This window comes from Anguilla rostrata, chromosome 18, assembly GCF_018555375.3.
Source record: "Anguilla rostrata isolate EN2019 chromosome 18, ASM1855537v3, whole genome shotgun sequence".
Lineage (NCBI taxonomy): Eukaryota > Metazoa > Chordata > Actinopteri > Anguilliformes > Anguillidae > Anguilla > Anguilla rostrata.
Window position 1 is genome coordinate 7588639 of NC_057950.1, and position 12500 is coordinate 7601138.

Sequence of the window (12500 nt, forward strand, 5' to 3'; positions counted from 1 at the left end):
ACTCAGATGGTGCCATGCTAACCCCAGGCGACAGACTGCATCACACATTTCACCAATCAAAATTGTATTCCCACGATTCATACAGAGAAAATTCATACTGAAGATCTTGCTCAAGAAAGTACCGTGAAATATTTTCAAGGACTCGACGTCAGAGGACGCCAACTCCCCTTATGGTTCATCTCCCCACAGTTCGTCATGACAACCCCATATCCTGGGTACTCCTTGCTATAATGTACATACGTCTACAGTACTACATACTACATACAAACCGTTCTCGTGAGCAGTGCTTAGAAATCTTCCGCTGCGAACAAAGCCAAATAAATTTGTCATGATGATGAACGTCTTTTAGGACAAACCAATGAAGTGCTCACTGAGTCAAACTGATAGACAGTAGAAATCACATTTTCGTTTGGGGAAGTGACGCCACACGTTTCAAACCTGGATGACGGCGGGCTGTTCTGTGCTTTGCTCGCCATGTTACCGATAGTTAGATTCGCTTAAAGTAAGCAGTTTATCATTAGCTGTTCAGATTGAACTCAAATTCTATTTTGCGGACGAACAACAGGTAAGGTAACGGCAAGCTATCACTTAGCTAGTTGAAGACTTTAGCAGTTAGCATGCTAGTTTGCTAGCACAGCTTAACTTCTGCAGAGTAACGTTTTGTACACGAGTAGAAAGGTTAGTCTAGGTAACTATAACTAGTTACCATCACAAGAGACTGCAAAGCATAACTGTGCTTACTTAGTACCGTTTTAACGCCAATGAACCAATCTAATGGTCTTGGTTGCTTTCTTGCATGACTTTATACATCTGCGTCTGTCTATCTGAACAACATTGTGTGATATTTTGGTGTTGCGCGACCACATTAGCTTGCTAGCTAGACAGTACATTCCATTGAAGTTAGTGTTATTTAAAATTTGAGAAATTAGAAATGTAAGTACTTCGGTCGCTTCCTTTGCATTCTTTACGTAGGTAATCAAGTTAGTCGGCTGCTTTTGGGTGTTGTTAGCTAGGCTAGCTCATTAAGCAGCAACTAAGCGGAGTGCTTTGATCCAGAGTCACTGAATAGAGTCTACCACGAGTTGTAGGATGTAGTGGTGTGTCGGTCGTGAATGATTCGTTCTTTTTGAACTCTTTTTTTTTTTTGGTGAACCAATCGTACTGACTCATCTCCATGTAAAGATTCGTTCATTTGGATCAGCTCTCAGTAAATTGCGAACTTACCATTCGCTGAAGCAGCAGATGTTCCTGTTGAATTATTTTCACCATTGGACTGTGTACTAGCAATTATCCAACGAGTATTGATCCGCTGGATCAGAAGCGATAGTCCCTAAACTGAAAGCAGCGGCAGTATTGAAGACGTGTAGGGACCGGATCCGCAATGAACTAGTTACGCTGTTGCTGGATCCCCACCGCTTTCCCTCACCTGAACGTCTTCGTAATTGCAACGACAAGCACTTACCTGAAAGCGATTTGCTTACAACTTAACCGAGCTCTTTGACTGCATGTTATAATGTAGTCTAAATAAAACGTGAATTAAAGAGTATATTTTCAGTTGGCATTACCCAACGCATTCTGTATCAATAAAGCTACATATTCATTAGAAATTGTCCCACACTGCTAAATAGTGTGTTTTAATAGTGCTTTTAATAAAATAGCATATGTTATATTCTTGTAATCAGTCCTTTGTTGGTTGCAAACGAAAAACAACAGTCAAGAAATAAGAATAAGGAATTAAGAATAATAAGATAAGGTGAAATAAGAACTTTAATAAAGAATGAGAATAATTAAAATAAAAATGTATGTAGAATTTCATAGCCAAGGTTGTGTGTATTAAAAAAAGATTAATCTATCTCTAGTTATATTTTCAGAATTAAGCCAAACACAAAAGCCATTAGTTATTTCCCTGCTCTCCGCTATGTTTGGCAAAAGTGATTATTTATTTTTTTAACACAGCAGCACCAAACCGAAGCATCACGTAGGAGGCACACTGCAGTCTGTGAAAATAAATTGAACGACTCAATGACTCCAAAGTACGATTCATTTAGATCAGCTGACTCAAACATACTGATTCATTTTAATGAATCAGACCTCCCAATACTACTGAATAGGGCCTGCCAAGAGTTGTAGGATGGTTTCCTCTAGTCCCTGCTGCCGATGCGAGAGGGAGTGCTTGGCCTACGCCTGGAATCCTGCGCTGTCATATTGAAGTGTGCTGAAAGTGGCTGAGAACAGCTGTGGCTTATGCAGCTGGCTGCCCACATAATCCGGGCTGCCAGGCTGATTTCTGGAACACCAATCCGGCCAAAGTGGCCCAAGTTTGACTCTGCCAGACAAACCAAAAGCCACTGTGCTGCACAGCCGATATAAAAGCCATTGTCCACAGCACCCTTTGTTCTGGGAAAAAAGGCCAAACTGCCAACTGGATTTTATTTACAAATCAATCGCAAATGAAATAAATCATGGCGATTTTAGCCCAAGGATGTCGATCTAACAAATACTGCTGTTGCAACACACTGTTTTTAAAACAGTGGAACCCTTTGCATTGGATGCAATATCCCAGATGTAGTGTTGCAAATTCATACTTTGCAGTCTTGTTGAATTTAGGTATTTGGGCAGACGCTGTCATCCAGAACGACTTGTGTCAGTGCATGCAAAAATGGTGACAGGAGGAAGAGATGATGCCCGTCTATTAGGGTCAAAGCCAGTAGTAGTCATTAATACATAACATAAGCAACATGAACAGCCATAATGGTTCCACAGTAGGTTTGGCACTTTGTTTCATAGAGGCCTATAAAATTCTCTGCGTGTAGTAACACAATTTCTAAGAATAATTTTCTGCACACAACAGATATTCCAGTCTATTAATACCAAATGCTTATTTTTCATTTGTGCCACAATAAATGGGCTAATAAAAGCATTTTTTAATTTGAAACCCATGCATTTTACTCAGCCAACCCAGCATCTCGCCAGCCTCAGCCTTAGGTAAATAACATCCCATTAAATAAGTGTCAGTTGTGCAACAAAGCAGGCAAGAAAATAAATTCTTAAACCATCCGCAGTTTGCATTGTATGATGGCCTGAAAATACCTGATACACATTCAAAACATCTCAAATTGATAATCGCAACAATAAAAAATAAAATGAAAATAAAAATACTTTTGTGTTCAGCACTTTCATATATCCACAATGTAGAATTAAAAAAGAATAAAGGCCATACAGTTTTGTTCAGGGCACGTTTGTAGTTGCTTATTGCATGATGGAAAAACTGATTCTCAACTGGTGCTTGGGGCACTTTCTCCATGTCATTAGTATTAATGGCACTTCCAAACTAGGTGGCGACAGCATTTACTGGGACATTTGTGTGGTTGCCAACCCCCGTCTATGTGAAGAGGTCTTTGTTTTCAGTCAGCGCTGGGAGCAGGCGAGGCGATGCTGGGATGGTACCACAGTTCTGTGGGTGGTACGCTGGTATGCAGCCGCCTTTAGGGTTTCTTGTTGCACATCAGCCGTTACGGAGTTCGACTGCAATTTCCATCGGATTCTGCGCAGGCGTACACGGCGCCTGCAAGATTGTGAATTGCGAGCTCTGATAATTTTAGTAAGGCAGTCTTAATGGCTACCGGTCCACTAGCTTGCTAAATAGACATTCAGCCTTGGCCAGCAAACACATTTCTCTCTTTTTAGCCAAAGGGAGAATATTACATCAATTTATTGAAAGGCTGACCAGCTATAAAAATAGAGACATTCTCAGTTTACATTGAACTGCACAGAAGACGCACGTTTGGCTAATTAGCTAGCAAGTTAGCGAAGCTAAATATTTATATTACTAAATGGTGTTTCATTCATCATGCAAGCCTCTGACTCCGGACAAAGGGGGAAAAGCGAGTGATCTACAATTTGGTGGCTAATTGCATCGTTCAGGGAAATTCTAGGTAAAATACCGCTTTTGTTTACTACTCGCATTTGTTCACTGAAGCCTGCAATCACACACTGCCGATAATACTTAAGAGAGATGCGGAATGTGTTCACTTTTATGTGGTCTCTCTCCAGTTGCACCAGGTCACAATGGATCTTCATAAAATAATTCAGGACGCATTGTACGAGTTCATCCAGTCATATATTCCCAACGCAGACCTCAGGTAAGCTTAATTTCCCTACTATCTTCGACATACTGTAGAGGTACGAACACGGTCCAGTGCGTAAACATGGTAAACACTGAATGACAAAATAGTCCTGCTTTTTTAACGCGTGTAATTTTTGTTAGTACCGGGGAAATTACACCTTTCTCAAGTCCGTGTGTTTTGCTCGTGAGCAGCACGCTTGATGACGTGATCCTTTCCTATATAACGGGTGTACTGGAGGACTTGGGCTCCCAGGACAGCGTGGAGGAGAACTTTGACGTGGAGGTGTTTGTGGAAATGCTGGAGGCCTACATCCCCGGATTCGCTGAAATAGACAGGTGGGATATGCCGTCACGGTGTAACCAGGCCCAAGTTTGGGCATAAAAGTTACTCGCTTCCATGTTAAGTTGAGTTTTCATTCGCTGGCTAGACTGAATATTTAGTTACACTGGTATTTGAAACAAGTAGTTAATTTATTCTCTAGCTGTGTACAACGTTCTTTCATGTGGCGTTTGGTGTAATTTAAAGGCAGTTAATTTAATTGCATTTTTTATTTATTTATTGCAGTGTCAAAGTATGTGAGATGATGTTTAACCTGTCTTCAAAACTGGCAATGGCTCGGAATACAGGTAATATGCAGTTATGACTAATAAATGTAGCTTATTCACAAAGCTGTGAGTTTGTGTTTGGCACCTGAAATATTGATTTTCCATAGCAAAAAAGTTGATGCTAATGCAATCAAGATTCCGCTTGAGATCAGGATACTTTTAAAAGGCACTATATATAAATGTATCTGTATATGTAAACACACACTGCTAAAATGCAGTAACCAACATTAAGCTTATATATTAATTTAATAAGCGTTTTATGAGGAGTTTTTCTTGCTAACGTATTTTGTCACTTGATGTTTTGAAACTTTGCCAAGGGTTTTGTATTGCAGAAACAAAACAATGGTGTTACACCTGAATTCATTTGGACAGAGAAATGATGTAATATTGGTAGTTCGACTTCTGTAATTGTGTGTGTGTGTATGATTAAAGAAAGCGGTCAGCCAAAGGTGGGGTCGGAGTCTTCACTGAAAGATGGTACTGCCTCAGCATCCTTCTCTGTGCAACAGCAGGACTTCACAGCACCACCAGAGGGCGCCACAGCCAAGGTACTGCCATCAGTCAGAATTAGCACTGACATTGAGCATGCTGGTTACTTGATAGTTTAAGATGGAGGGCATTTAGAGCTGTGGTGCAAAAAGTAAACAAGAAGGCAGTGACCATGCGAGTTCACTGCGCTGACAGGAGAGAGAGGTTTAATGATAGAATGATGAGAACAGGCCATTCAGCCCAACGATGCTCGCCATTTTCCTGACTAAATTGTACCTAGTGCCCTGATTACCTACAGACTAGATTGTGTCTAACACCGTATCAAGCCTAGTCTTGAAAATCCCCAGAGTTTCTGCCTGTACTCTGTGACTACAGCAGGTTATTCCACGCATTGTCCACTCTCTGTGTGTAAAGGTTATGTGAAGGTTCTTCTCCCCATACCAACCCACATGATGAACGTTTGGGGTCAGTGGTTCACTGATCAGTGTGTGGGAGCTCGCTCGGCCTGTGTTTGATTTCATGAAGCCTTGTGTGCCCCTGCTAACCCTTTGCTTTCAGGAGGGTGACGGAGAAGGTACCGGCCAGGTGCAGCACCTCCTGGAGATGTTCCCAAAATGCAGTGTGACCGAGGCCAGGAGCGCCCTGAGCATCGCCAAGGGCGACATGGAGGAGGCAGTCCGGCTCATCATCGAAGGAGACCTGCAGCTCAGCCAAGCCCCGCCCCTTAACGTGTGTAACCAGTCGCAGCCAATCAAATCCTGAGATCTCAGAACTAATAGCATGTTTGCTCTTGGTGCACCTGAAAATCTCCTGGTGATTTTTTTTTTCAAACAAAATAATTTTACACAGCTAACAGAATTTTACACCAGTGGTAGCCAGTCTTGATCCTGGAGATCTACCGTCCTGTTGGTTTTCAATCCAACCCTAACCAACCACAAGAGCTAGAAATCTCATTGAGCTGCTAATTAGTGTAATCAGATGTGCCAGATCAGCATTGTAAATGTAAACCTGCAGGATGGTAGATATCCGGGAACAGGGTTGGTTACCACTGTTTTACACTCTAATAATATTTACATTGAGTACATATTGAGTTGTTATATAGGAGATGCAGTAATGAGTCATAACTGTTTTCCAGATCTGTAGAGCTTGCACTGCTGGATGTGTGTGTTCAGCTGTTGGAAATGTTTACTGGACGAGGGATGAGAGACCTGTCACTCTGTGTACATCGTGCCTGATTAACACCGGGAGCGGTGCGGACGCTGTGCGTCGTCTGATTGGTTTCGCTGCCCGTGCCGGTGGATCAGGGCTTTAATACCAGCAGCTCCACGCCAGACCAGGACTGGTATAAAAGCTCTGATCCACATGCCTGGGTGCCGGAAGGAAGCGGACGACCCCGGAGCACTCTGTGCGGTCCTGACGGGAATCCGGCGCTGTACAGGCTCGTTATCGCTTCTTCCTTGCTTGCGTGCGGCTGAAGATTTGACGGATGTTTTGAATTTTCCAGGTGAACCACGGAAAGACCATTTCTTCGGTAGCTGACGAAAAGTTGAAAGCGAGCATTCTTGAGAAGTGAGTCACGGTTCAACGGCAGGCTTGGTCTGTAATCCTTGCGGTCAGTGGCGGTGTCAGGCCTGAAAAATCAACACCACACTCCTTTGAAATCCCATTTTTAAATTTTAGAAAATTAACGTTTTGACAGGTATCTGAAAGTTTTATTGAAGAAAATTTTTTTTTGCAGTTATCTTGAACTATCCACCATCTCACAAACAGATCCCTCATCAGAAACCCATATTCTATTCAAAGGGTGCAGTTTGGATTGAAAGCTGGTCCTTGGGCTGCATTCGTTTTCTGTGATATTGAAATACATTGCATTTTGACGATTCTTTCAGATACATGTTGGTGGACAGTGAGGAAGACAAGAAGATCCACAGACCGGTTACTCCTAAAGACGTGAGGGCTTTTTTTAACTTGAATAATCCGGTTTAGATGGAGCTGAAATGAAACAGTCTTTAATACCTCTGTTGTATGTTGGGGCATTTCTGTTGTCACAGTGTGATATTAGCTTTGTGCGCGAGGAAGCCATCATGATAACATAAGAGCTGCTGAGTATGATAGCGCAATTAGGCTGTGGAGGAGGAGGAGTGTTTCCAGATGTTTCCGACACTCTCGTTTGCATACAACAGGCGCCCAAGAAGCTTGTGCGTTACCACGGTAACCAGGTGGTGACCACGAAAGGGGAGAGGTACCACCAGGTGAAGAAGGAGGAGGCCGAGGACATGAAGAAGACTTACATCAGCCTGAAACCCGCCCGCAAGTACCGCTTCCACTGATGATGTCATCTGCTTCTGAGGGAGCAGAGCACTACGTTTTATGTACTTTTTTAAAACTTTTTTTTTTTTTTATTCCCCCACCGGTTGTTTTTTCATTTTTCATTTTTGTTTTAGCTTTTCCTGGACAAGACAAATCAGTTGTTTGGTTTGTACCACTTTTTTTAAATGTATGCTTTTCGCAGGTCCCTTTTCAGTGGATATTTTTTGAAGACGTTTAAATATGGCGGTGACTGATTGACTGGTCAGGTGAGTGGTATGGAGGTAGAAACGCCTGCGTCGTGTGGAGTTTCCCTGACTGATTAAGTTTCATATTCTCACCGAAGCAAAAAGGGAACATTTAGCAGAAATGAGTCACACTTTCCTCTGGCGAAGAACCAGGAACACAGGAGAACCTCCAAGATGGGAATGGCACAGGGAATGCTCACAACATGCAAGTGATGACAAATAGCACCCACATTAATCTTCTATTGATTGTGGATTACTCAAAGTACAGTGGACTTTTTTTTTTTAAAGGTTAATTTCATTTTGTAGGATGTACCCTAGTTTAAATGAACCAATAATCAAAGCAGTGGTAATCATAATTGGACTCTTTTAGAATGTTTTATTTTTATTTATTTTATTTTTTAATATGCCAAATGAAACCTCATTTTCAGGTACCTACTTTTGACCTCTTTTGTGAACGGTATAATTTTGTTCCCCTCTTTATTTCAAACACTGCGGACTTTCCCTCACACTGTTTTTTTTAGCAGTATTGCTTTCCCCTTAGTGCCCATGCTGTTTCTGAGGTATGCCGTACATTATATTATTACAGGCTTGCTGCTAGTAGTTGCAACACTACCAGGGTTATAATATCAAATAATCATGCAGGTAATGGTAACATGGTGTAAAAAGCACATTTAATTCAGTTTCATAATTGTTAAGGTTTTTAAAGTTTTATTTACAGTCTGATGACACTGCTTTATTCTACCCACAGGGATACAGTGGGTCAAGTGAAGCTTTAGCAGTACAGTATAATGCATAGCTTCAGCTCACACCCAATTATAAATACAAGTATTCAGTCATTTAAATCAACAGATGTTTAATATATTTATAAGAAATCGGATGTCATCGTATCCACTGAATCCATGGAACATTTTTCATTTTGAGGTGTGGCTAGGTTTCAGTCTACATTTTCAACTTTGACTAGCAATTAAAATCAAGATTTTTTTTTCCATGAACAAGTTGAAAATTCAGCAATCACTAAAATAAACTTGTAATAAACTAATGTTTGCATTTATACCATGCAAGTCAAAGTTAAGGAAAAATGTTGAGAGCATACAAGCCTGCAAGTCGTGCAGGTAAGCTCTGACAATATAAGTTCTTTACGTAGTACAATTTGTTGTGGAATCTGTAAAGATGTTAACCAGATAAAAATCTCCAGTCTGTTGGGGGCGATATTTGTGTTTTCTTGTATTCCAAATATTTTGTTTATTATACTTTGAAATCTTTGGTCTCAATTGTCTGTTGTTCTTATGTAATTTAACTAGGTTTGCCGTGCACAGTAAAATGCCCAGTGTCAAACTCTTTAACAGTGTACATTTGAGTCCAACAGGGGCATTATGTAAGAGCTGATTTATCACCGGACATTTGACCGTGTGTTGTAACATTAGATGTGTACTGAAGTGTAGAGGGTTGGTTAGAATGACAGTGTTGTGACATGATGTAGGCAAGTTTACATGTCTGTAATTTGTCTTGCGTTAATTTTGGCGATGAACCACACTGAACTAGCAAATTGCACTGCAGGGAGTGTTACATTTTTGGATAATACGTAAAACTGAGGTTCTAACAAGCCCAGATTTAGCAGACCCACATTGCTCTTTGCCATTAATGGAGTGACTGAGTACAACAGCGCAAAATCACGGGCCTGTCGCCGTAGGATTTTTCTGCCGTCCCGAAAATAGATTGGATTCGCAGTTCCTCTATAATTAACTCGTCACCTGTGGTGACCATTTATAGCTCAGTTTGGAAACACTTTCAGGAAAAATCTGTGCTTTCTCAGATGAAGGCAGTGTGTCCAGACTAAAAATACTTTTGACTAGCCTTTTAAAAATGTAAAATGTGCACATTGTATTAAGAATTAGTTCTCTCTCCAGGAGTTGTATTACATTCTGAGCTATGACTTGTCCCTGATGTTAATATAAGCTTAACGTTCGTTGAAAATGGTGGAATACTAATGAATGCTTTGTAGTTTGGCTGAGTTTGGGCCTCTCTGTTTTATTTCCAAGTTTTGATGGTAAAGTCCGAGTCTCAAGCTTCCTCAGTCTGGCCCTTTAAACTTCAGCAGATCCCTGCTTCTCCTGTGCTGGTGGATGATGTACGTGGGGGCAAAATGGCCTGGTCTGATGCTCAGCCTAAGAGTGGGCTGCTGCAGATCGCTGCTTCACTCCACCGTAGGTGGCTTGTGATCAAAAACGGTTGAAAGTGTCACACGAGGTGTGTCATTACTGCAATTGTGCATCTCTGTGGATGATCACTTGTACACTTGTCATTATCATATATTTTTTGCTTACAAACTTAGCAATCACATAAGGCTGAGATTTCCATCTAGGCTAATGCAGAGGTCAAAGGAAGCTTGTGATAAACTGAAGGTAGGCGTTATAATGAATGACACTGGGCTTCATAATGGCTGGTTATATAAACTGAACATAGGCGTTATAATGGGTCACACTGGGCTTCGTAAAGGCTGGTTATAGGCTATAAACTGAACATAGGCGTTATAATGGATGACACAGCTTCATAAGGTTCGGATCCATAAGGAGCCCAAATGTTTCTGCCATAGTGGATTGTGTCCAGTGATATATTTTGTTTATGTTCCCTTCCCCCAAATGTATGAGTGTCTTAGAAACTGCACTGATGTAGAAAAATGTCTATTTTGTGTACTAATGTGGTTTTTGTAGCTTTTCTTTAATCTTTTTTAAATTTGATTTATTGTTTGACTCATATTTTGGATGTTAGTTTGGGTACTGTTTTAATGTAAAACTTCAAACTGTTCAGGCTCAAAGATAGTTGTTGGTTTAGAGACTATTTCACTTCAAAAATACATGTTCTCTATTTTTATACACAGAGATATAGATTTGAAAGGCTTTGCTATTAAGTCTACCAGTGATATTCATCCATTTGTAAAGAAGCGTCTTTACATTACTGAAAATATATACCAAAAAATGTAATTTACTTGTTTACATGGTATGTCTCATCTCATTTGTATTTTCTATTTTTTGCCTTTTGTTTTGTCTTTCAATAAGCAGGACAATTTGTTTTGTATGAAAGCTAATGGTTTTCAATACACTGGATCTGTGTTGTGCATTTTTCTAATTTATTGCTCGATAGGTTTTTCTTCTTTACATGGTCTTTTTTACAGTTCAGGTGGATTTTAATTTTCACTGACAAATTCTTTAGATTTTACACAATCGATTTTGTGGTTTGATTACTGGATGGCTAATTTACTAAGTCACATCTTTTAAGATGTATGGTTTTCTGTCGCATGAAAGCACATAATGCAGATTTGTTTCCCTGTTTCTAAGTGGTGTTTGATCTTAATGACTGAAGTAATGCTGATTTACCCAACAAGTATACACATACATGTGAGTAACTGCCTGTACACAAATGATAAAACATCTGTAAATTCAGTCCTTGACAAACCTTATTTTAACATTTAAGCTTTTGTGTGCCACAGTTTGTGAAATTAGTGTCACTTGTTTTATTCCTTCTGTGTGTGTGTGCGCGTGCGTGCGTGTGACTATTACAAAGCAGTACTGTTGTGAATTCCAGATTTAACAGCTGCAATACACACACATTGCTTGCGTTCAGCAATGAGATTATGTAACGTATGCATTTTATCTTTGGTTAGAATCACCTAATATAGTCAAGAGTAGGGATGGAAAAATGGAGCTTTAGAATTTGGGCAGCAGTGTGTGCATGTGAGCTAGATGGTAGCTACATTTCTTACAGAAAATGTAGCTCAGACCTTTTTTTTTTTTTTTTTTTTTACTTCACTACAGTGGAGATTCAACTGGTGAGGAAGTGGTAGCATGTTAGCTTTTCTTGATTGCACTTCTATGAGGCTGCATGATGAAACCTGTAGCTAGCATGTGCTAATAGCATCTGCCCATAGAAATAGATTTAACATCATAACTTCTGTAATCGAACATTCACAGTGGAACCTGTATGATTATAGCCAGCGGAAAATCTCACACCCTTGATAAATGGCTAATAGAAAGTTTGATAAATTGATTTTCTTGAAGTTGCAATGAAAATAGGGTCACATTAGAATGGTTTGGTTTTATTTGGTGCTGCCTACACAAGGTATAATCATGGGTCAGGGTTTATATAATTGGAGCCTGAAGTGTAAATCTTCATAAATCCATTAAAACATTGACCATTCATTTGGGACCTTTAAATTTATAAGGCAGGATTTGACCTGCCTCTCAGTCAGAGTTCTAACTTGACTCGACTGCCAAAAATGAGCACATGAAGTCCTATGAGATAAGACTTGCAGAACAGACTCCAAGAAGTGTGAATAATAGCATGCTTATTAATGGCTGTCTGATTTTGGTGCACTCCAGGTCCTACTCTGTTAGTTTTACAGTCACAAAAATAGTCTAGTTTATATGTAAATTAGGACATTTTCTGTCCACAGGACATTTAAGGTTAACCTGATACTGTAATCACAATATTTATATTGTTTTGCAAAAATAAAAATTTTGGTTATCCAAAAAAAATGAAGTGGGTATTTTTTCATTTTACTAATTTCACAGGATGAAAGTGTTACTGATTGCCTTTGTGCTAAACCTCATTTTGAGGGGTACTGTTTTTTTCCCCAATAGCTTGTATTCTCTACATCACACAAGGAAGTTCTTCCAAATCCAATTAGATTGGTTATTGGTCAAGACTATGGTCATAGTCCCATTTCA

General features: G+C 40.0%; 1 protein-coding gene across 3 annotated transcripts; it reads left to right on the forward strand.

The window, feature by feature from the left end:
- The first annotated feature begins 278 nt into the window (after positions 1-278).
- cuedc2 (CUE domain containing 2) lies at positions 279-12308 on the forward strand. Of its 3 annotated transcripts, none has more exons than XM_064318365.1 (10): positions 279-565; positions 3858-3935; positions 4054-4142; positions 4319-4462; positions 4692-4753; positions 5165-5280; positions 5780-5950; positions 6726-6790; positions 7111-7171; positions 7405-12308. In XM_064318365.1, exons 3-10 carry the CDS (start codon positions 4069-4071, stop codon positions 7549-7551), a joined length of 840 nt encoding a protein of 279 aa, XP_064174435.1. In that variant the 5' UTR covers positions 279-565; positions 3858-3935; positions 4054-4068; the 3' UTR covers positions 7552-12308. The 3 variants fall into 3 exon arrangements, 2 of the variants coding, with proteins under 2 accessions (XP_064174435.1, XP_064174436.1); XR_010327195.1 differs by lacking the exon at positions 279-565 and having other exon boundaries at positions 1406-3935; positions 7405-10239; positions 10302-12308; XM_064318366.1 differs by lacking the exon at positions 3858-3935.
- The last annotated feature ends 192 nt before the right edge of the window (positions 12309-12500 follow it).

Excerpts from the sequence above, each read along its gene's own strand:
- cuedc2 (XM_064318365.1), top strand. The coding sequence starts at position 4,069 with ATGGATCTTCATAAAATAATTCAGGACGCATTGTACGAGTTCATCCAG. Across the intron at positions 4,463-4,691 it reads GGATTCGCTGAAATAGACAG|TGTCAAAGTATGTGAGATGA; the intron begins GTGGGATATGCC and ends TATTTATTGCAG. Across the intron at positions 7,172-7,404 it reads GACCGGTTACTCCTAAAGAC|GCGCCCAAGAAGCTTGTGCG; the intron begins GTGAGGGCTTTT and ends TGCATACAACAG.